This window comes from Canis lupus, chromosome 6, assembly GCF_011100685.1.
Source record: "Canis lupus familiaris isolate Mischka breed German Shepherd chromosome 6, alternate assembly UU_Cfam_GSD_1.0, whole genome shotgun sequence".
Lineage (NCBI taxonomy): Eukaryota > Metazoa > Chordata > Mammalia > Carnivora > Canidae > Canis > Canis lupus.
In genome coordinates this window covers 68695763-68721560 of record NC_049227.1, presented here as the reverse complement: position 1 = coordinate 68721560, position 25798 = coordinate 68695763, and the positions used below count along the sequence as shown (strand labels likewise).

Genomic DNA, 25798 nt, shown 5'->3' with positions numbered 1-25798 from the left:
CAAGTGATAGAGTCCATAATTGTGGATGAGTCAGAGTAGAAGGATGTGAAAACTGTACTGTACCACATCCACGTACTGTTGTCTCTGCTCTGTGAGGTCTCTTGGCTCTTAATTGCTGTATCTTGTGTTTAAAAAGGCACAGCAAGGGGCACCTGGGTGGTTCAAGGGGTCTGCCTTTGGCTCAGGTCATGATCCCAGAGTCCTGGGATCGAGTCCCACATCAGGCATCCCAGAGGAAGCCTGCTTCTCCCTCTTCCTATGTCTCTGCCTCTCTCTCTCTCTCTGTGTCTCTCATGAATAAATAAATAAAAATCTTAAAAATAGAGAGAGAGAGAGAGGCAGGCAGAGACATAGGCAGAGGGAGAAGCAGGCTCCATGCAGGGAGCCCAATGTGGGACTCGATCCCAGGACCCCTGGATCACACCCTGGGCCAAAGGCAGGTGTTTAACCGTTGAGCCACCCAGGAATCCCAGCTACCTCTCTCCTTTCTCTGTCTCCCATGAATAAATAAATAGAATCTTAAAAAAAAATATGACAAAGCTATGTTAGACTAACATCAGCATTTTGGCTTGTGTGTATTTTTTTCTTAAACAACAGTATTTCTGCAAACATTTTCTACATTAAAAGAATTGACAGGCTGATTCAGGGTCAATGGTGGAGTTGTGTCATGATATGAGTAATCTACGTGGAGATTTAAAAAAAAATTTACTTATGGAATGCTTTTATCTTTTATTTTCAGGAAGGCCCTACTACCATCAATCAGAATACTGGTGTTCAGACTACTAGGATACAGTACGAGAAATATTGATATAGACATGGATTTTTAAATCTACCTTTGGGTTAAGATATAGTAGCAAAAAAATAGTTACCTGGGTCATATACTTTGGAACTTTTATGGCTTTTATTGCTTTTATTGAATTGTTCTTTGGTGTGATTTCATTGGCTTACCCTCAAGGACACTTGAGGAAACAGTCCTATGAAATTCAGTGCTTTGTCCAATGTAAGGATATTATTATGATATATAGATATTAGCAAGAGCATAAAACTTAGGACAGATTGTATTTTCCCAAAATGACCTCAATAATATTTTCCATTTCCATGTACTCTTATGCTGTGTGACCTTGTCACTCCTCCATTAAAACGTGGGTCTATTTCTTCAAGCCCTTAAATCTGGGTTGGGCTTGGCGACCAATGGCTTTGGCAGAAGTAAACTGTATGACTTCAGAGGTTAGGTGGTAAAAAGCCATCTCTACAAGGGTCTCATGGAATGCTTGCTTTCGGGATGCTCCCTCGCAGACACAGAACCCAGGTCGTGTGAAACCCAGATGACATGGAGAAGACTATGGACAAGTGCTTGGCCAACAGCCCCTTTTGAGATTTTAGTGGCCAGCCCTGTCAGCTAGCTGCGGCCCCACTGAGCATCAGACTGTAGTTTCAGGAGCTACCTCCTTGAACCCAGTCAACCACCAGAAATGTGAGAAACTAAGAATAAACCATTTCTCTAAAGGCACACTTTGGAGTGGTGTTGTTCCCTGGCAACGGGTAATAGGACAGAACTTGAATGAATAAAGCACTCACGTTTAAAGTTTTTACCTCCATTTTATGACTGTAACCTTGTTTTTCCTTTGACACGACTCTAGTACGTGCTTCGCATTTATACCATCTAGTTTCTATTTTATCCATCTTCATAAAGTGCCTTAAGTTCATTTTGCAAGAAGTTTGAAATGTACACAATTCGTTGTGTATAAAATTCACATCATGTCCAAGTGAAAAATATATATATTAATCCACTTACCTTTTTTTTTTTGTATTTTATAAAGAAAATAGAGGCATGCTAAGAAACAGCATTATACTCTTAGTCTCAAGGAAATCAAGATTTGGTGAGCAAAAGAGGCCTCATATTCTACTTGTCTCTACAAGTAGAAAAAGTGTTTGGCTGTGTGTTCAGCTTATTCAAGCCTCTGCATGTAAATCTACTTGGTAAAAAAAAAAAAAATCACAGCACTAAACATGTCTTATACTTTAGCACATAGAAGAATAAAGAACTCTGTTTCTGACCTCTACGGCATTCTTCATCGTAATGATGAGGTATGCAGATGAGGGTGACAGATAAAATGTCTGAATTTCTAAATTACTAACTAATAGAATTCCGAATTTATTTATCTCAAAAATTTTTCAATATCGAGTTTACTAAATATGGAAACTAGAAATCACCTTTATATAATAACAAAAACATCTGACTCTCAGGAAACAATGGTGAACATTGAAATAGTATAAATGATAGCTAAAACCAAATGCATTTTACCTGTGAGTAATAGGCATTTATTAAAGAATATTTCTGCTTTCTTATTGAAGATTCCTGTACTTTTTTTCCTCAGGTATTAAAATAGCTCATTTGCTTTTGCCTCTAAAGAAATCAAAGCCTGTGTTTTAAGGAGCACGGTTTCTATGGTTTTGCATTCAGCAGGAGCAAATGAAATGACTGCAAGAGTGTCCTGAACAAAGAACGTGAAGTCCCCAAATAATGCCAATAAAAATGTCTCTCATTTAAAGGCATATATGGAAGGCTGAGAATACCAAACCATCTTTGCTTATGTGCACTGGTTAAAGAAGAGATTCTATTTTTCAAGTTCCTGTAAATGCTAATAGTGTTTATATTTAGATAAAAATATATCGATGTACTTTGGCACAGGAAAGCGATTTTCATCAAATTGTAGGACATCAGCCCCACCAGGCCGAGATTTTAATGGGTGCAGAGCAGTGTGGGGGCCTCTCCCTCAAAGCACATGGCAACGATGTTAAGCTTTTGAGGTTCTTTCTGCCATCCTCCCGGCCTCTCAGTGCATGGCAGGGACTTTGGAGGTGAGGGGCTGCCCCAGGGGCGGGGGGTGGGGCTGGCCAGGGCCCATCTAGTGCTGGTAGGAAACCCACGGGGTGAGGGGCACCGAGGCCCTGGGTGTTAGACTACACGTGGGCCAATGGAACTTAAATAAAAACAAGTGGAAAGAAAGAAAGAAAGAAAGAAAGGAAAGAAAGGAAAGAAAATGGAGACAGTAGACCTACAATCTGACATCATTGCTGATTTTTGTGTTTCTTGCTTCCTTGCTATTTCAGAAATAGGAGCCCCCACTCTGCACAAGAGAAAAGGGTCCTTTTTATTTTTAGATTTTAATTAATTAATTATTATTATTACTATTTTTTAAAGATTTTATTTATTTATTCATGAGAGGCACAGGGAGAGAGAGCAGCAGAGACACGGGCAGAGGGAGAAGCAGGCTCCATGCAGGGAGCCTGTCGTGGGACTCCATCCAAGGTCTCCAGGGTCATGCCCTGGGCTGAGGGTGGCGCTAAACCGCTGAGCCACCCGAGCTGTAATATATATATATATATATTTAAATATAATATATATAAATATAAACATATATATTTAAATATAATATATATAAATATAAACATATATATTTAAATATAAGCATACACATAAATATAAACATATATTTAAATACAAACATATATTTAAGTATATATTTAAATATAAACATATATAAATATACACATATATTTAAATATAAACATATAAGTATATTTAAATATAAATATATTTAAATACAAATACAAATACAAATACAAATATAAATATATATATTTTAGTTTGGTTTGGCCAGGGAATTCTCCTGGTTGCAGGCACCACGAGGTGCTCAATCCAGAGTTGCTCCCCCGGGCTTCTAAGAATCCAAGCCAATCCTTCAACACCGCCAAGCAGCGAGGGAATCAATCCTCTTCTGCGGTTTGAAAATGTCAATCCTGGGTGGCTCCGCGGGTTAGCGCCCCCCTCAGCCCAGGGCGTGACCCTGGAGACCCGGGATCGAGTCCCCCGTCGGGCTCCCTGCATGGAGCCTGCTTCTTCCTCTGCCTGTGTCTCTGCCTCTGTCTCTGGGTCTCTCATGAACAAATAAATGAAATCTTAAAAAAAATAAATAAAAAAAAAAAGAAAAGAGTCAGTCGTCCAGGCGAGGCCGTGGGGCAGGTGCGCGGCGTCCTGGGGAGAAGCCCGGCCCCGCCCCCGCCCCCGCCCCGCCCAGCCCCGGCCCCGCGTCCCTAACCGTCGGAGCCCTAAGCCCCGGGGCGGCCCGCACCTGTGGAGACGGGGAGGCCAGCTGGGGCCACGGGTCGCTGGCTCTGCGAGTGGCTGGTGACACTTGCACACGAAACGGCCTGTTCTGAATGATTACTTTGCCGGCTGGGGTCACACAAGGTCTTGCGGAAACGCCTCCTGCCTAGGAGAGCGGGAAGGCCGGAGGGGGCACGATCCCCGAGCCGGGCTGAAGTGACCTCGCTAGCTCAGGAGCCAGGATGCACACAAAAGCAGAAGAATTTTAGGGTAATTTGAGCAATATTTGCAGGGATGGCGGCACATGTTTCTTTCTTCGCAGCAGGCAGCAGTAGCAGGGAGTCCTTTTTAGGGCTCTGTGCTTATCACCTAAACCTTCCAAGGCTTAACTGACTGCCAGGATAATGAGCCCCCCTGCATACTGGAGGTTCTTTTAGATCCACTTCCGACACATTAAGGAAAAGAAAGAAAATAATCATTTTCAGGTTGAACAGCCTGGTCCTTAGTTTCTGATATATGGCAAATTGCAGCCCAATGGGAAGTGAAACCACATTACTTAAGGGCAGTTTCGAAAGAAACCTATTATTTTCCCCCCTTATTTTTGAGTGCATAAAATTGGAATATGCATTATAAATTGTATTATTTACCATACCTCCCAGTGGGGGTCAGAATTAGAATCATGGTCCGTAGGCACCGGAAGAGATCCAGTGCAGCTAAACCAACCCTCTCATTTTATATGAAGGGTAACTACCACGCAAACCTGTGATGTGTAACCCCTGAGTGAAAGACCAAGTCAAATGCTCTGTACTCTCAGATTGCCTCCTGATCTTAATGCTTGCCCAAGCCTTCAGTCTAGGGTAAATAATTCAAATCTTTTTCACTTAAAATGCTCAAGGAGATTTGTGGATCTCAAATCTGTGGCACTATTTCACTGAATACTTACAAGAAATAACAAGGAATCTCTACGTCAAAGAAAGGGTCATAGTGTTTTGTCGTCTCAACATGAGCCCACATCTGTCATAGGAACATAGGAGAAAAGACGGCATTTGGTATTTCTGACGACAAAACTGAGCTATATGGCATAGAGAACATTCCTTCTGAAAGATACCAAAGTCTACTGTATTGCTGCATTAATCCAAATTGCATAACAGCTGTGCAACTTATGGTCCATCTTCAATATGGAATATTATTCAGTCATCAAAAAGAATGAGAGAGCTATACCTCTTAGCTTTCCAAGTCAGAAAAAAAAAAAAAAAGAAAAAAGAAAAAAAGAAACAGGTAGCAGAGAGGAATTTATAATGTGATCTTCTATTAATGATTTGAATGTGATGATATAAACATGAAGAACAAGTGAAAGTTTATATAACAGGGAATTAAAGTGAATTGCTTAGCTGAGGGTGTGAATGGGGACAAGAGAACTAAATGTGCAAGGAAAAAGCAACCAAGCAAAGAGAAGTACTGCACCTTAAAACATGTGATATGCAGGTATTTCACACTGCATACGCATGTAGAAAAGACTTGTCAAAATGCCATGTTATAAAAGCATGTCATCCCCAAGAGAACATAAATATGAACAGGAATACTGTCCTCCTACTATATGAGTTTATGGCCACTTGGAACTTTCTGAGAGAGTGAGCCAATTCCTAAGTTCCCACGGGGGAGCAGAAGCAGCTTGGGGCTTTCACTGTGAATGCTAACTTTGCAATTTTCTAGCTATGGGACATTGAGTACTTTTCACATTGAAAAATGAGGATAGAGGGGATCCCTGGGTAGCGCAGCGGTTTGGCGCCTGCCTTTGGCCCAGGGCGTGATCCTGGAGACCCGGGATAGAGTCCCATGTCGGGCTCCCGGTGCATGGAGCCTGCTTCTCCCTCTGCCTGTGTCTCTGCCTCTCTCACTCTCACTGTGTGCCTATCATGAATAAATAAAAATTAAAAAAAAAAGAAAAAAAAAAGAAAAATGAGGATAGAATTCCATGTTACTGTGAGAATGAAATGAGATCATATGGTGTAATAATTAAAATCAGTATCAACTTCTGGGAAGAAATCTTTTCCCCGCTTTAAATGTCTTCTCTAAGTTATTTCTCTCATTATCTGTAATCTAAAACCTAGAAGTCTTAAGTTTGAACGCTGCATGACAATTTCACAATAACTCCCACTAAGTGCTGTGCTATCCTGTCCACTCTCTCTGCTATAGCTCTAGTAGATTGGGGAAATCAGTAAGGACCAAATGGATCAGAGGAGGCTTCATAAAGAGAAGTCTTGGATGATGGGTGGAATCTGCAGGGGAGAAGACATTCCAGGTAAAGGAAGAACATGGACAATGGGTACTCTTTCTGGATCCATAATTTATGCTTCCTTTAAAGATTTTGTGTTGGAGAAATTAGAGAATAATGTTAGTACCTAGAAAAGACACCTACTGTGTAAGACATAGAAGATAGGTATGATAAGTTAAATTGACTATGTAGAAAATTAAGAAACGTTGAGTTATCGTCTAATTTTAGGAGAGTGGCATTGAATTGAAAGGGACTGAAGAAATGATGTTATCAAACTACTAAGTACTGTTTGTTGCTTACACCTAGCATTCGGATGTAGAGTATTTGCCGATACAGTTTAAAATACTTTTTCTAATTAGTATATTCTGTGTAAATGTGTTTATATATATTGTGTGTAAATATATTTACACAGTGTAATCAATCAAGCAATATACTTTTTTAAATTAGGGGATTATTATGTGTAGTTACTAGCAAGTTTTCACAGGGAATTTATCTTATACTTCTTTGGTGTCCATTCTTCTCATGGAGGCCAACTTTAAACTATTGAATCCTTTGATTTGATCTCTTGAGATCCTATAATATCCTTTTATCCCCATTTATTTATCAAGAAAAGAAGAGTTTATAAATTAATCTAACAGAATTTTTGATGTTTTAGGAGTTGAGGAGATTGAGTCTAAAATCCTAATACTTGTCTCACTACCAAACAGGGGAGTAGTACATGAGGAATAACAGTCAAATGGAAAATAAATCACTCTTTATGAGTAGTTTTGTAAGCTCCTTACAAATCCCCAGAGGTCTTCCCTGGAAAAATTGAGTTGAAGCCATAGTCTGAACTCAAGTCTACATTGGTGGCCTAATTCTTCTATCTGTTATATTTCACCAAACTGAGATTGCTGGGCCATCTTTTCCATTGAACTCTCTGATGGTTAGAGACCAGCACAGAAGGCTTTACCTGAAAAAGCCAGTTCACCGAATGGGTTTCCAGTGTGGAATACCCAAAGCAAAAGCCAGGCTATTCAGAGGATCTGGACCTTCCTATCAGTTACGTACTCATAAGGCAGAAGAAGGCAGTACCATTGATTCAGGAAGCAAAAAAGAGAAAAGGTACTTGCCATTAATGAAGAACACAGCTAAGTATGGTGAATGTCCTGCACTTGGCCTAAATAATTGCAATAAAATGTGATGAATGTTAAAATAGGTTAAGTGCTACACCAAGTGGTGACACAGAAGTGGAAGTGATTAATTCATTGAGTGAGCCCAGGAAGGCTTCATAGATAAAGACATATTGGGGGTAACTAAATGTTTGTCAGGGTAATGATGGTAATAAGGAGGAAACTTCCAGGGTTGGGGATTTGGTAAACCATGGCAAGTTTTGGGAAAGAGAAACAGTTTGGTGTGACTAAAGAAATTTTTGTAGGAAAAAATGAAAGCTAGGGAGGTAAGTAGGTATGAAAAAGCCTGAAATCTCATTTTTGGAGGAGGTCATCAAGAAGACTTGACATCTGGTTGACCTGCAAGCTAGACCTTGGGGCAGTTGGAGGCTCCTCACTGCTTCACAGTCCTTGGAATGTGCATTCTGCTTGTCTTCACTGCTCCCCGAAACTGCCCCAACATTGCAGCCATGGGATAGGAATGTGGTGTTGTAACTCTCTGGATGGTACATGTGACTGAATCCAGTTAGAGCCTCCATATAAACTTTTAAGATTTGGTGAGTGGGTGCAGAGATGTATGCATCTGTGGCCACTCAAGACAAATCTTGTAAGACAAATTCTCTTGCTTATTAAACCTACCACCTCCCAATCTAGAGTGGCCTGTCTCTTCTTCGATCTCTCCCTGCCCTCCATACAGGGGGGCTGGTTTCAGAATATACCCAGGACACTCCAAGGAGGTTTCAATCCAGCATGCTACAGAGTACAAGCTTTATCCAATGATATCTACAGGAGGGTTGATAAAAACAATATCCAGAGTTAAAAGTTTGCCCAATGGTGTGAACAATCACTTGTCTCTAAAGATGCTATTAGATATTTCCATAATATTCCCTATGGTTGCTGTAATTATCAAAAATTTATCAATAAACCTATGACAAATTATCAACAAACTTGGCAGCTTAAGATAATATTCACTTATTATCTTACAGTTGTGGAAGTCCAAAATGGGTCATCCCAGGCTAAAAGAAAGGTATCAGCATGGCTGACTTCTTTCTATGGGTTCCAGGGAAGAAGCCATTTCCTTGCCTTTTGCAGCTTCTAGAAGCTGCCGCCATTCCTTGGCTTGTGGACTGCTTCTGTCTTCAAAGCCAGCAATGGCTGGTCAAGACGTCTCAAACTGTATCGCTCTACCATGTTCCCTTTTCTCCCTCCCTCTCTCCCTCCTTCATTGATAAGGACCCTTGTGATGACATTGAGCCTGCCCAGATAATCCAGGATACTCTCCCCGTGGCAAGGTCAGCTGATTAGCAATCCTCTTCTCCATGTGCCCTAATGGTAGTATTTACAGATTCTGAAGATTATGGCATGCAAGTGTTGGGAGAGCCATTACTCTGCCTACCATACATCATTTGTATATGTCGATTGAACAGATTGGTTTTTCAATATCACATTTTTATAACACTGTTCTATAATGACATTTCTAATAACGGGTCACAGGCTTAGCATATAAGAGATCAGAAGATATAATGAAAATGTATCATGGATTCTCTAAAAATGTAGAAGACATATCGGCGAGTAGCTCATCTTTCTTGAGCAAACGACTCAGCAAAGCAGTAGCTGTATTCATTTAGATAACATTTTATTTGTTAAAGTAAGTTTTGACAGACTTCATTTTAACAGCTGGAGAAATTAATTTAAAATCACAACATTTAGTGTACTGGCATACTTCTACAGGTAGGTGCAATTACATGTTTTTTGAAATAAAATCACTGCTTCTACATTTTAATGAGAAGATTTGAGGATAGATAGAAGCCATACATTGAAGCAGATATGCTTTAATAGATAGTAGGAAACTGTCAGAAAATAGATCCACTGTGAACATTTCTACAGTTCTCAGGGATTTCTTTGTTATAAATAACATTTTTTAAATGTGTACTTTTCTGAACAGAAAAAAATAGCAATTCACTTTCTGAATAACTTTCATATTTACAATGCCCTTTTAAGAATAGTAAGTTAAAAGGGAAAATTGTGATGTGAACTAGAACATCTCTAAAATTAAAAGAAATAAAGAACTCACACAGACTAGCCTAATGAGATATAATATTTTTCACTAACTGAAAAGGTTATAGAATAGAATACTTCAGCTTTATATACACTATTTTTACATTTACAGCCTTGAACAATATTATAGTTTGACACATTTATGTATTACTGATTAAGCATATGAAGTTGTGATCAATGAAAGGAGTACAGAAACCGTATATACCCCACTATGGCATCACCTAAAAAAAAACAAACAGGACATAACTGTTTGTCATTTCCATCTGTAAGTTTTGTGTCTTTTTTAGAACATTAGGAAGGAAGATGGATATAACAAATATAAATCTAAGTTGTCTTAGTAGAAACTTAAGTTCAGAGCAATCCACGCAATGGCAAGATGTGTTTGTTCAATTATTTTATCTATAATTTCTCATTTGGTTTGCAAAAAAACGAGTTTACTCAAAATACATCTCATTGTTATAATAACCATTTCCTTTTTCCTGCTTTTCATTCTGCCCTTTCATCCTCTCATATTCCACTTTCTGTAACAGAGCTCATTACCAAGGTGATAGGGGACTAGTTTCAAAGGCAACATGAGTCACAAAAATATCAATCCAGTGGTTCCCTTCAGGACATTCATATATTTCTTGTGTTAAAAAGAAAACCTTTCCTTGGGCGCAGTGATATCACTCCTGAGAAACCAATTACTTTTCACATATCTGCAATACTGTTTTGACATAACTAACCATGTCGCGTAGGAAAGCAAACTATAGCTCTCTGGTACACAATTAAGATATCTTACCTACAGTTCCTACACTGGAAACAGAAAAACTGATTTAAAAGACTAGCTAGTAATTAATAATTGGGTAATTGGCTCAAGTCATTTATACACATTGGTCATCCACAGCTTGGCTTTTTTATGTGTAGTAACAATTATCCATAGTTCTCTGTTTTTTATCTTAAACACCCAAAACAACAAGGGACATTTTTGAACAATCTATAATATTCTTCTTGGATCTAAAAAAAAAAAAAAAAGAAAAAAAGAAAAAAAGAAAAAAAAGGAAATGTTAAACATAATTGCAAATCACATTAAGTTATTTTCAAATCACATTAAATTGTTTTATTTGGTTTTCAGAAGTATTGTTTTCTCATTGCCTATCAGAATATGCTCAAATGAATACAAGCTATGTTTACATTCCTAAGAGCAAGTTTTTTTTTTGAAGGTCTATTTCCATATGAACAGCTAGGTGTTCTGATTTTGCTCTGAAAATGTCCTGTATTTAGGCTATAAAGGCTCAACATGAATCCATGAGAATAAGAATTTTGATCAATTTGGTAACTGATACTACATGAATAGGGTATAGGGTTCACCAAAATTAAAAAAGCAAATAAACAAAAATAAAACAAAATTGCTTACTTTTCTAGACAGGATGCACAGGAATAAGAAAATGAACATCCCCTGGAAGGCATTGCTGACCGTGAAGAGGTAAGCCGTTACCACTGATGCGTGCACAACATGGAGAACCCCAAAGATCCAGGTGGTGCCAAGAAGGAAGAGGAGAGCAAGGGCTCCTCTGGCACAAGACCTATAACATGTTAGAAATGTTTCAGTTAAGAAAACTACATATAAAGCCCCCACACCCGTAAACCCCTCAAATTATGTGGGCAATGAGTGTTTGGTGCAATTAAGAAATCTGCAGAGACCAAAAGATTATTTTGAAACTGATGAATTATTAATTCTAGCTTCACGGGACAGCCTTTAGGGTGTGTTACTGCCCCGCGGCAGGGCTGTGCTTCCAAAAAGATTAAAAGAGTATTTTTCAAGGAATTTCCTTAATCTTAAAATATTTTTATCTGGTGTACTGCAGTGTGTGTGCTTTGATTTCAAATCAAATGTTGCAATCATTCCTGAAGGTAAGACATATATCTGTTAGGAAGTATTTTCCCTTAGAAGCCTTGTAGACTGCGTGGATTTGGGTCAGTACCTGCGCGTGACGTCAAAGGAAGTTTCTGCTTTTCTCTCAGGTTTAGTAAAGAAAGTATAGGAATAGATTTAGATTTTTTTTTCTTCACTGCTGCAATATAGTTATCTCAAAATAAATTCAGGTCAGAATACTGATTTCTTAAAAATTAGATGAAACACTCTTACATATTTTCAGTCTATTGCCTAGGACTTTGGGAAAGCAATATTCAATCCTGCTCACTGAGGACACTGCTTTGAAAATGAGGCAACTAATGATTATTTTCTTATTCATTCTTTGTCCAATCATTCCGTACCGCAGAAGATGTTTTAGTGGTATACCTTCAGAAAATGAGTCATTTTCAACTTTATTAAAACCAGCACACTACATGAAGCTATGAATGGTGAGGAGTAAAAGAAAGTAATCGATCAAACGTTTGCTAAATCCGAACTATAAATCTTGTGCGAGGTATTGAAACTCCAGGAGTGTTTCCAAGCAACACAAACGTTAGTTGTTTCTAACATTCCCTATAGTACACTTCAGTTTTTCCTGAACAAACCATTTTCAAGGTCTCAATAAATCAGTTTTAAAGAGAGGTTGAAGGGAAAATCATGGCAGCATGCAAACTAGGAATCACAAGAAAGAAACACAGTTACTAAGCTCCGAGGAATGTATTCCAAAGAAAATCACGAAGGTCTCTTTTGGCCTTAAAACACAGCCAGCATCTTTTCTTTCAATGGGTATGTTGGAAAAGAATGCTTCACTTACCACTTACCATCTCATCTGTCGAGACTACAGTCTTTTTAGACATATTAATTGCTATTTAACAATAAGTATTCTGGATACGGCAGAAAAAAAGTATAAATAATGCTTTAAAAAATAGTCCTTCCAAGAATTATTTGTGCCTCAAGTCACTAAAGCTTTTCGCTACTAAAGAAATAGAGTTTGAGAGACATTTACCTTATGTTCTCATAGCAACTAACTTCTGGTTTCAACCCCGCAGTGTGACGGAAAACTTTGTATATGATAAATCCAAACGCCAAGAGATTAACCTGAGAAAATAAGTGAATTCCAAAAAGAGATGATTTTCACAGTCAATTAGATACATACGAAGGAAGTAGATAAAAGATTTCAAATAAGATAGAAACTAGAAAATTGTGGGATTTTTATGTATATTGCAAAGTACAAACCCTCTGGTAGATTTAAGGAAGCAAATCTGTGGCTGATCTTTATGGTATCACTGAAAATTGTTAGTACAAATGGTGGTACAATGTGGCAGGTTGTATTAAACACCCTGTTCAAGGAACTTCTTCAGATGTAAGATCACATCTACAGATTGATGAGGATCATCTGCTGCCAATAATAGGATTCATCTACATATTAAATTGCATTTTGGTTTGAAAAACTTTGTGAATATTTGAGAAATCAAATTTTTGTTCATTAAATGATATGCTGCTTCAAGGAGAAGTGTTAGTGATAATTCCGTCAACCTTTAAAAAACTAAACTGGAAAAAAGATATTCAGAGGAATTAGAAAACCCAACAAAACACCTTCAATTTCTCTTTTGCTAGAAAATGCTTGGGTGTACTCTTTTGTATGGTTCATCTAGCTATGTCTCCTAAAGTTTGTGTTCAGATATCCTTTCCCTAAATTTAACTTCAGAAACTTTCAAAATATTAATCAATGAAATGAATGTTTATCCGAAGGTATATACTTTTTACTAATATTTATCATTCTGTTATTTATATTTCCTATTATGGGCTAAGTAGAGTACATATAATTTTTACTCCTTTTAAACTGAGCATTACGAGAAATTTCCTCTTTTCCTATCATTTTGGAAAACTTAAAGTCCTATTTCTGATGCCAGATGACTAAATCAAGGGTGTATTTTAAATGTGTATCTACTTTAATATGAAAATACTAACAATTAGAAATATTAGATTATAAAAATAATTTGTATATTGATCCTTTATTGAATATATTTTATTAATCCAAACAGATTTTTTCAAAAGCCATTTTGTAATAATAGCAAAGTGCAATAATATATATTATTGTATATATAGTATATTATTGTATATTATTACCTAATCCTTACAGAAGTATTTCAAAAGCTTAGAATTATGAAAACAAATTTTTCTTCTATATTCTAAGAAGTTTTACATAGCTTCTCAAAGTTTACTAATTACTATTATATAAAGCAGTATGGAAGAATGGGTCAGATAATTTCATGTTGTCACTTCTCCATGGAGAGGCCCTTGAGAGAAAATCTTAAAGGAATAAGAGTCTATTCCTTTCCTTCTGCTTCCAAATGTCCATCACTTCTAATTATATGATTAATTAATTCTAATTACAGTAATTCTTCCATACAAAGAAAAGACTTCAGCAATTGTAGAGGAGAGACAAAGCATATTAAAAGTGATTGGATGGATAGTTTCACCCTGTCTTAGGCTCAAATAACTAACTGAAATGATAATTTAATAATATTTAATTTTGTGGGGAGTCTTTACTTGCAAAAGAAGGATACATAGAATTTTCTAGGTTTTTATAGCTATAGCTTCTTTAAATAAATTTGGAAACAATAATTGTATTTAATTTTGTGAATATGGGTATATATTTTTAAAATAATACAAAGTATTAAAATTTGGTTAGTATAAATGATATATTTCAAACCATGATTGGTTAGAATAGTATTGGTTTGAATTTTTATGGAATGTTCAATCTGTTATCTCAACAAAGAGTTATGAGGTAAGTTTAACAAAAGAATTGTTTTCTAGATGCATAATCTTTCCATGTGACTGATTGTTATATTGAGCAAAGTTTCTTAAACTCTTTTCAATAAAAAAGGTTTGAAAATAGTTGCTCATACTGCTGTGTCTTCTCAGAAGGCCATATACATTTGAAATGCTGTTCCACATAAGCCAAAATAGCGAAGGGCATAACATTCCCTACGGGTGATACAGTTCTGGAAAGTACATTTTTCTGTACAATAGGGAGAATGTTTACGTACATAATAAAAACCAGGTGCTTCTGGACAAGTAGGAGACTAATTCTTACTCCATGATCTCATGCTTTCCCAATTATAAGAGAAACAGATTAATATATTTTTATCAAAAGATGTTACTATTTTATGTAATAAAAAAAAGTCACAAACACATTGATTTTATTATCCATATTCATTGGTACTAATACAAATATAGGAAGCTTTTTATATATATTCTAAATATTTTATAGAAGGCCCAAGCCTCCGGCATAGCGGTTAGGAGTGGGTACATATTAATGAACACAATAGGCATCGTCTTTTGTTCTCATAAACGTGTTAAGAAGATACATAGTAAGTAATGACATAAATACTTGTAAACCTACAAACAGTGATAAATGCTATCAAGTCACAAATTTGGATTACTAGGAGAGACAAAATGAGGGTGGATTAGGATAAAGGTTCGGGAGGTACTTCTCTTAGGACTTAGTATTTAAACCAAGACCTACTAAATTATGATACATTAACAGATCAAAGAATCCATGAAGCTTGAGAAAGTTGAGGGTATGGCAAGTCTTGAAGGAATTAGCAAAGGCAGCTGGGGTGAAGTCAACAAAGGGAAGGGTAATATGAGAAGAGGTGAGTGAAGTACACAGGGATGAATATTACTTAGATTTTACCTTAAATGCAAAGAGTTTTAGTTTATTCTTTCACTCAAGAACACTTACATATTTAAGCCTTTTCCTTAAGGAACTTAGAGTATAATGGAAGAGATAACCAGTCAACAGGCAAGTAAAACACTATTCAGTAAGTGCCCGGTGTTTGTTTGCAAAGATGAGCAAAAGAACACAGGTAGTGACACCCTATCATCCTAACACCTTAGGATTTCTAAGCCAGTCTTGAATGACCAGTAAAGCCAAAGGAGAGAAACCCGGAGAAAGTGATTGCTCAGTATAGCAGTTCATTGGACCAATCTCTGCACATTCACTCATTTTTTAGGTGATCAGATCTTATGGCTCAAAATGTTACCCTTACATCCTATCTGATTGCTTCACTATGTCTAATAGGCATCAGGAGTTGAAAATGTCAAAAACTAAGCTGCTGTTCTTCCCCTCAAAGAACCTATTTTTGCTTCAATCTTCCTTACCTAAAAAAAAAAAAAAACAAAAAAAAACACTAATCTCATCCTTCAAGCAGGTCAGCTTTATTCATCAGCAAACCCTTCACCTCTACATTTAAAACATACTCCGAATGTGACTACCATTTACTGTCTGCACAGCGCCTATCCTGGGAGAGGCCACATTGTGCCTCACCTGGGCTATTGCAAAAGCCCCTAATTGGTCTCTCTGCTTCCATCCTTGCCCTCCTACAATGTGTTCTCTTTACAGCAGGCAGATTGATCCCCTTAAAATGTAAGTCAGACCAAGTCTCTCTTCAGAACCCTCCGATGGCTTCCCTTCGCACTCAGAGTTAAACCTAAAGACCTCACAATGGGCTGTAGATTTGAAATGATTTGGTTCTCACTATCCCTCTTCTCTCAAGCCCTACTTCTCTCTCCTTTGATCACTTCACTAATTCACATTGGATTCCCTGTCCTTCCTCCAGCATACCAGCAGGCCTTAGGGTGCTTGTACTTACTGGGCTCTCTGGTATTCCCGAGGCAAATTCCCTCACCAGCTCTGTTTAAATGCCGCCTTATCCATACACTGCCTCCCAATGTATGCTTATTAAAAAACTGAAACCCAAATGATTAAATCAGACCTGGAGCTCAATTCCATGGACCTACAGATGATGATGGTGTCCTTCACTGCTTTGGACAGTGTAAGTTCTGCATGCAAACATGTTCTTCCCTTGCCCTGGTCAATAGGACACTGAAAAAAAAAATTCTCCTTGGTCACACTTTAGTCAGCCTCAGCCATGCGCCTCGGTGTCCATCTCTGCAGAATTCAGTTTTAGCAGGAATCCTGCTAAATCAGCTTAGAGAGAATCCTACTACCACCCTCCCTTGGTATCTGGTCATTCTCAATATCTAATTAAATTCCTCATCTCCCACCCTTGATGTTTGATCACACTGGCCCACCTTCCAGCAAGAGTCCTGTTAAATTAAATTTAGCAAGAATTCTCCCGACCCCAGCCATCCACTCTTAGCAATTTTGCACGCACTCCCCTCTCCCCACCACACCACCTGATCCTGTAAATCCCAGCTGGCTTCATTGTATTCAGAGTTGAGCTGAATCTCTCTCCCCATCGCAATAGTGTTGACACCTATCACAGTAGTCCTGGAAAAAGTCTTCCTTACCATTTTAACAAGTGTCAGAGTAGGTTTTTTTTTTCTTTAACGAAACTCGCAGAGACAAATGCAACATCATATTATAATATTGAGCAAATTTGGGGTAACCGGAAAAATTTGTTTTTGCGGCTTTTACACTGCCTGTGTTCCCTCTTTATCTGTAAATATATAAGCTACTTTAAACCCTTTTTAAAATAGACTGAAAAACCATAAATAATCAGCATCACCCAAAGGCACAAGACTTGATTCACTTAGAGGTGGAGATTAAGTTGAAACACCACATTTTATATGGTATGGAAAAGTATTTTCTGGAGGGGATGTTTTATGAAGTAAGTACGAAGAGTGTGAGATAAAAACAAAAGCCCCAAACAAGATTATATAGAATTAAAAAGTATTTCTGATAGTAAATGGTTTGCAGTTATTCCAGAAGTAATGACTTTGAGGCTAAATAAATATGGGCATTTTAGGCTAAATAACTGGAAAGATACTACTAGCATTGTGTTCACAGGCAAGGCTACCTCGATAACTGACTTGAATACTTGCGCGATTCTTTCAAACACAAGAAAGATTGTTAATATGAACCATAGTTAAGGGAATGGTGCTTTTAAGATGATTCACACTTTTGCTCATTAATATTTACCTATGTGTGCTGATTTTATCAGCTGTGGTTCCCTCATTATTTATCTCTAAATATTAGTGCCACAAAAGCCACAGAGGCTAATGAATGACTTGCAAATGAACAAGGTCGTTTGTTGTCATTTTTGTTTCAATTGAAAAAAAAAAAAACAAAACAGTTTTAGCTTGTCAACTACAAGTCCTTAATACTTGGCGAGGAATAAGCAAGACAAGACCGTTAGGTGGCAAACGTAAGAACTCTGAAATTCACTGTTGCATTTGAGAATACAGCTGTGAAGAAAAAATAAATCATTCAAGTTGTGAAAACTTAACCCTTGAGAGAAACTGGTATTTTAAATTTAAAATCATTCTCCTGGCTTCATCTTAAGGAATATTTATCTACACGGAGATCTGTTTCTTCCCTTCATTGATATATGCAGTTGCTTCAAAGTCTGGCACACATGTTCTGATGTTTGACAGAGTGCATTAAAAATTTTTAAGTGCCTTATTTTTTTTAAACAAGAAACTTAAACAGATAAGCTGGAGAGAGAGCAGGAGCTAATTCTGAAAGATTTAGACCTACAGGTACATTCGACCCAAGGGCTTCAAATTCAGACTTCAAAATGAAGCATCCCAATCAGTCATTTTTCTTTTCTTAGTCTTTTTCTCAATAATTGATGAAGCCATCTATATGCTGATGTCAGATCTTACCAAAAGAATGAGAAAATGTCTCTTACAGCACTCTTAGACCTATGCTTTAATTTTTCACATACATCAAATAGAGTCTGGTTCATTTAAGAATGTGTCATGATCACAACTACTGTGTCCTTTCAAATAGTTTTATTACCTTTAGACGAACTGGCCTAGTTAATGTGCTTCTGCCATGGACAGAGGGTAGATTTCTACTAACCTACGGAGAGGGCATTAAAAACAAAAACAAAACCCACCCACCTACCCACACAACCCCCCTCCCCCAAACAGTGACCCATTCTGCATCCCTAGAGCACCGCATAGATGGTTCAATAGTTTTCAATGGAAGCTTTTCAAATCAAAGGATATCCTCTCTTAATTAAAGAAAAATATCTACTAGCAACATTGGAATCAAGGAGAGTTTTGCCTTCATCCTGATTTTATTTCTCCACTGGAATCACACCCTTACATGCCTTAGAATGTTAAACGCAGAGAGTATCAGAAAAAGTGGGGTATGTGGTGAGCAAAAAAAAAAAAAAAAAAAAGTCCCCTCTTCCAAGAAAACAGGCACAACTAATGTCTGCAGTTTGTGAGTACAGCAAAAAGGATGGTGCCGCTGGAATACGGTTATGGACTTTAAGATAAAGATGTTATTCTGGATTATCCTGTTAGGCCCAATGTGAGCATGTGAGCCTTTAGAAACGAAAGAAGACAGAAGAGATTCAGCAGCCAGGAGCTACAGAAGAGGGGCAGAAATGGAGGTCAGAGAGAACTGAAGACAAGGGGGGTCCTCAGGTCAGGCAGGAAACGTGGGAGGCCCCTACAAATGGAGGATGACCCCTGTTCCACAGCCAGCAAGGAAATCAATCGCATGAAACTGAATTTGGCCAACAACCTAACTAGGAGTGGAAACAAATTCTCCCCCAGAGCCTCCAGAATGGCTGATGCCTTAGTTTTAGCCTAGTGAGGCTCTAAGCAGAAGAAACAGCTGAGCCACACTGTACCCAGACTTCTGACCTCCAGAACTGTGAAATAATAGATTTGTTGTTTGAAGCCACTAAATTTGCGGTAATTTGCTGTGACAACAACAGAAAACTAATGCAAAGTAAAAGACTTATAAATATAAAATAAAAGTTACATATATATATATATGAAATGCCCTATAGTGTTTCCTATATTTTAAATAAGAACTTAAAAAATCCAGTTTACAATAAATACTCATTTACCAATAACTCATTTATTATAGATGTTCCGGGTATTTGGTGAGTAATTAATTATGTCAAAACTTACTTGTGGGTTCTGTATCTGTGTTTCTTAAAACAAAAAGATCAACAAATTATAATTTACTTAAACTTACTGAAAACTTCCTTTTCAGTAACTCATAAATACAGTTCGTACTTTCAAGTACCTGTCACATTTTCTTCTGTATAATGCACACATGTATAGGCCCTTGTCATAAGGTTGCTTCATTAGTAAATAAAAATACAAAATGCCAGTTAAATTTGAATTTCAGATATACAACAAATAATTTTTTAGTATAAGTATCTCCCATACAATATTTGGGGCATACTTAAAGACTAATTTGTTGTTTAGCTGAAATTCAAATTAATTGGGCATCCTATGTTTTGTCTGGCAGCCATAACTTCATAGCTTCAAAATTATTTTCACATTTGATCCTTTTTGTAATCTGAAGACACTGGCTTCATTGTAGAAAACCCTAAGGACATTACCCTCTTCACATACAACAGTTTGAAAAGAGATCTCAAAGGAAGAAGGGGAAAATTTTCAGATGCTGCAATTGTTGTGTAACCTGAACATGTGTGTATGTGCAGAGACTGATAACATTTTCTTAATGTGAGTAGAGGATGAAAGCACATATAAAAGGTTTGAGCCTAGTAAAGAATACACCCAGGCCAGGTAGGACTCCCTCCCCTCTGAAACCCCTCAGTGTGCATCATGAAGCTGTGCTGGGAAGCAATGGATTAGGTCAGTACCTGTTAAAAAAAAAAAAAAAAAAAAAAAAAAACGTTTGTTAATAAACTAATGGCTAGAAATAAAATTTCCGAAGCTTAGATTTTAAATTACATTAGTATAAATTTAGTGAAAACTCACAGAAATTATGGTGCCACAGTATTTGTTGACTTGTTGTCAGAATCATGGAATGGAGTGACTTTTCCCCCTACGTATACCTACATGATGCTGCTAGGAAGCATCTCTCTCCAACATCATGAGCCCTATCTTATATCACATTCCCGAGGCTCAGGATTGAGCAGCCTTGGGAATATCTACAGACTTAAGAGGTACTCCTTGGCTCAGGTTATTCACACTTGGCTCAGGAGAGAGGAGTCCAGAGAGACATAGGAGTGCAGTCTATAATTCTATGAAAACTATATTAAGAATAATGTGAAACATACTGAAACAATCTGAAACTATAATAGATATATCTAAATAGTTCTAAATATTATCTGAGGAGAGTATCCTTCATTGAGTATCTGAGCTATTAACAGCATTCATGATATTAATACCTTGAGGTTTATACTTTAGAAGATAGCAGTGCTCTCCCACCAAGTATTGACTGCTGGGGTGTACAACTGGATGGACCGCTGTTCTGGCATAAACTAGCATTTGCAGGTAGTTACAAACTACAGTAACATTGAGATGTTGAGTCGGTAACAAAAACATAATATTTATTGAGCGTTTTCTGTGTTTTAGACATTATTCTAAGTGTTCTTTATTTTTAACTCATTTCATCCTTACACCAACTTCATGGAGTAATTCTTCTTATTATCATTATTTCACGTATATGGCAACAGAGGCATAGAGAGGTTAAATAATGTGCCCAAGGTGACACAGTTGGGAAGTTATCAGAGCAAAGATTCATACCTAGTAGACAGGTTCTAGAGGATATGCCCTTAAGTACATTACAAAACTCCTAGACTACAGAGGAAGGGCCAGGGAGAAAAGTTAAATTGACATCTAAAATTTCACAAACTTAACTGCTTAGGCATTTATTATGTTAACTGGTAACAGTTATGTCGTTTTAGAAATGGTTAAAAGTATAAGAGTAAAACATTAATGAGTAGTGATATAGTTAGCTGTTTGGCCTTAATGTGCTCATTGAACTTAGTCAAGACACCAGCGGTGAAGGCCTCGTAAACATGAGTTATGCCAGTGACCCCCCCAGTGGAGGTAACTGTCTTCACTGTTCCCTGCCGTCAAAGGATCTAAGAACGCCATAGTCTTTCTGTGCTGGTGAACAACAGAGCTTTCTATCCTGTAAAGTTCAAATATGGTCACTGAGTTCATGTTAGTGGTCAAGTAGAATGTCTTAAAATAGTCTTCTGGGGTACAGGAGGAACACATTAGAATTCCCATTGATATGTTTCCAAGGAAAAATTAAGGTTTACTCTTTAAAATGCATATGATACTGGTGCTGTCACTTTTTTCAATGTCATATGGAGCCACATGTCAGATAGAAGCCATTCGATGGAATTAGTATTTATTCCTAAAGGGAGAAAGGTTCACCCCTTTTGGGATCTTATGGCCTACTGCAACATATTGTATGTATGCCTGTTAAGTGGATTTTCGGATCACATTATGTAGTTTTAATAAAGTAACACTAACTAAGTAAAGAATTAAGACCCAAATGTTTCCAAGTACACTGTGGGTTAAAAGTCATCCTGATAAAAAATATATCAAGTGAGACAATGACAGAACTGATATTTTCCCTACTCTGAGAGTAAGTTATTTGCTAGCTAAATTGTAAGTCCATGTAAGTGAACCAAGTTAGAAGATCTAATCTAATTTGATAAAATATTATTTAAAAATTCAAATTATTAAGAGGACTAGTTGCAGTATGCATTCAGATCCACAGTTTTCATTCATAGTTAAAGTCATTCATAATCAATTCAACATATCATTTCTCTAAAGTCAGTAATACGGGTTTAGCAGTGTCTTTTAAAGTTTTCTACTGAGAGTTTTAAAAAGTAATGTACCACTGGAAAACAGACGCTGCCGAAGGCAGATGCTTAACTGCTCAGCCACCCAGGCGTCCCATGACTGGTCAGTTTTATTTAACTCTTTGTATTTTGCTTTCCTTCTATGTAAAATACGAATGAAATGATAACATTTAACATATAAGGATGTATGTATTAAATAATTCACATAAAGTACTAATAGTGCTCAATATGTAAGTTCTCAACAAACATCAATTATTACCACTAATGGCTATTATGCTTATATGAAAATGTGTTCTTCCGAATTGTTTCAGTATTTGACATGCCCAATGGTAAATATAATATTCACTCCACAGTTGGATAAGAATTATTTTGTGATGTAATCTCATTGGACCTATAAATAGCACCTTATATCAGAACTTAGATCTTTCAGTGTTTATTTTGGACAATATGATTTCAATAGAAAACAGATGGATCTTCTCCTACTTTCAGGACTTTCCTTTAAAATAATGTCAGCAAAATAAACACTTCAACAATAAGTCAATAATGTAATATCATTCAACAATAAGGCAAACATTTATTGCTCATACAGTTTCTCATTTTTTTGTTGAAACTCCTCTAGGGTCGAACTGAAATTTCCAGGTCAAAATCTGGATATCTTTAGGAAGTTTATAGAAAAGGTAGGAGTATTCCGAAGGGCAATCCAGATACCTTAAATATAAGAAACATAATCTTCATGAATCCAATATGATATTCTGGGATATTTTATGGGAGAGGATAGTTATCTTAAATCACTCTCGTGTAGAACAGAGGTCAGGAAATTTTTTTCTGTAAAGGGACAGATTGTAAATAGCTTAGGTTTTGAGGGCCATATCCATATGGTCTCTATTTTCAACCACTGAACTTTGCCATACCATTAAAGAAACCATAGACAATACACAAACAAGTGAATGTGACTGTTTCCCTGTAAAAAATTATCTATAAAAACAGACTGTGTCCATTGCCGACTCTTGGTCTAGAGTTTAAGATACATAAGAGTTAGGACTTTTTTTTTCTATTTTATTCATTGACATATTCTCAAGGCCTCGAACACTGGTGTATGGAAGATGCTGAATAAACATTGGTTGAATGAATAAAAGGATGAAGGATGGTATACCTAAATCCCCGGTATCCTTTATGACCTATGTAAAAGAGCATTCAACCATTAATTTGATTAAACAGTAAAATAATTATTTTTAATTTTTTCATATCTTGTAGATTTTGACAAAATGATATCTTATTAGGAATCTACTATCCAGGGATCCCTGGGTGGCGCAGCGGTTTGGCGCCTGCCTTTGGCCCAGGGCGCGATCCTGGAGACCCGGGATTGAATCCCACGTCGGGCTCCCGGTGTATGGAGCCTGCTTCTCCCTCTGCCTGTGTCTCTGCCTCTCTCTCTCTCTGTGTGACTATCATGAATAAATAAATAAAATCTTTAAAAAAAAAAAAAGGAATCTACTATCCATAGATACAGCAATAATAACTGAGGGATATTTATACATTATTAAAATGTATTGACCCTCTAGGAACAATTTTGCATAAAGGGAAAGGATGAAGGTATACCTCCTTTATTTTATAGGTGGATACCTCGGGTATACACAATATTTTGCATCTAACAGAAACTGTAGACACATGGATTTTATGATATGTATTTCTTAAATACAATCTTTAGCACACAGGTAGGTCACAACAAATGTCTTAATCACAAGTAGACAGACTACTGCCTCATTAGGAGGTGATTAAATCTCCTTTGTTAAGATATAAGCAAGGAAATATGTTCCTTGTGTATACTTACTATAGAAAGAGAGGACAGAGGTGTATAAATACTTACATATATATGTACACATACATATAGGTCATTTGAGTGTTACTTCACATTTAAAATAGAGCTTGCACAATTAAATGCAAAGAGGTATTTAAAGTTTTAAAGGTAATTTTAAAGGTAAAAATAGAAGGGACGTAAGATTGCCCCCAAATTTTCCTTTTTGAACTTTTGAAAGATGCTTTTATTCTTTTAATTTCATTTTTAATAGCACTGTCTACAGGGTTGGCATTATTACCCTTGTGCATATGTTAGAAATCCAGGGCACAGAAAGAACCCATTGTGTATACTTTTTTTTACCAGTTGGATTGCTTTTGAAAACTTTTCACATTATTTGGCCAGGTCCTCATTTTATTCAGTTAAATGTAAAATGCCAATCTTACAATTCTGAGTGAAAGAGTTCCATAAATAGATAGATTGATGTAGATAGATACATACAGCAGTTGTTTTTAAGGAGAAAAGAAATGAAGGAAAAGTGATGTGCTATAATGCGAGCTTCATGTATTTTCTCTTCTGAGAAGACTTTTCAAAATAATTCCATTTCCATGATCGTGATGATTTCTCTAAAGTTCTTTGGGGGAAAGGTGTGAACATTTTTGACTAAATACTGTGTTTGGTACATCATTTATTTATTTACCCAGCAGTATTACCTGAGTAATTACTACCTGATAAACCTCAAGGATAATATAGTGAGAGAAAATCCATAAAGCTTTACTCTCAAAGAACTTATAGTCTCCTGGAGGAGACAGATATGAATCAGTTCCTAATCCATTATTCACACCAATACCTGTATAATTATAAATTGAGGGAAGTTTTTTTTTTTTTTTTTTTTTTTTTATGAAGGCATCTCACAACAACAACAAAATACGTTATAGATCAGTGAGTCGGGGAGGACTTGCCTCAGAAAATGTTGCTTGAATAGATCTGAAAGACAAACAGGAATTACCTAGACAAAGGGATAGCTGGAGGGAAGTGACAGGGAATGTTTTAGTGCCAAGGTGCTGAGATGGGAAGGTACATAGAACCTCCTAGAAACTGTAAAGCCATGTGATTAAAGCACAGAGGCCCACGGAAGGGTCATGTGAGACGAGGCTGCTCAGCACACAGGTGCCAGAACATGCAGTGCCTCCTAAGTAAGCATCCACTTGATGCCTGTTTGCTGGTCACAGTCTTTTTAAGGTTGGTTGCCCAGTGTTCTGTTCAGTTTGGCATTTGAGTTTTTTTTTTGCTGACACCTTATTAAAATAAGCCAGGGGAAATTTGGTAAGCTCCACTTCCACCCTGTCATGTCTCTTAGGACACTATGTGAGAGTCACCTGCGTAGTGACCATGCTGACTTTGACATGTGCTCAAATATGTATGACAGCCAGCAATATCCCACCTCTCTTTCCAGACCCTACCCAGATATGGTGTAAGCACCACCTTCCGCTCACGCTCCGGCATGAGTGCTTAGGGACAGCTACCTTCTTCATGATCCAGGGTAGTGGGAGAAAGATTCAAAATGGCCATATTGTCCAGCACACGGTGCTCTGACATTTTTTAATTTAAAGAAATTGCTTTTGAAGACAGATTTTTTTGAATAGAGCTGTTTTATAGGTCCATCAATAAAATGAAACCAATTTGAATGTTTTTTATTACCTACTTTCATTCCTAAAAAGGTCCAGATTTTGGTGACTGATAAATGAATATGGTCACCCCTATTGTATGTAGGCTTTGTTAAAAAGTTTAGATTTGGCCCCAAGAGCAACGAAGCCAAGACAGATGTAAATAACGGTAAAGAAATGTTCAGATTTGTTTTTCCAAAATATTACCTCAAGCATACTAATGTGTTGTCTTATGGTTGTTTGTTTACATATGTCTCCCTGATAATACTT

At 37.0% G+C, this 25798-nt stretch overlaps 1 protein-coding gene across 1 annotated transcript in view; it reads right to left on the bottom strand.

The window, feature by feature from the left end:
• Window positions 1–9152: 9152 nt before the first annotated feature.
• ADGRL4 (adhesion G protein-coupled receptor L4) overlaps window positions 9153–25798 on the bottom strand; it is a 109744-nt gene continuing 93098 nt past the window's right edge. Inside the window, exons 14-16 of the mRNA XM_038541579.1 lie at window positions 12496–12587; window positions 10992–11160; window positions 9153–10591 (exon numbers count right to left, since the gene is read on the bottom strand). Of these exons, the coding sequence (XP_038397507.1) occupies window positions 10529–10591; window positions 10992–11160; window positions 12496–12587 (324 nt within the window). The 3' untranslated portion in view covers window positions 9153–10528. The remainder of the gene's footprint in view (window positions 10592–10991; window positions 11161–12495; window positions 12588–25798) is intronic.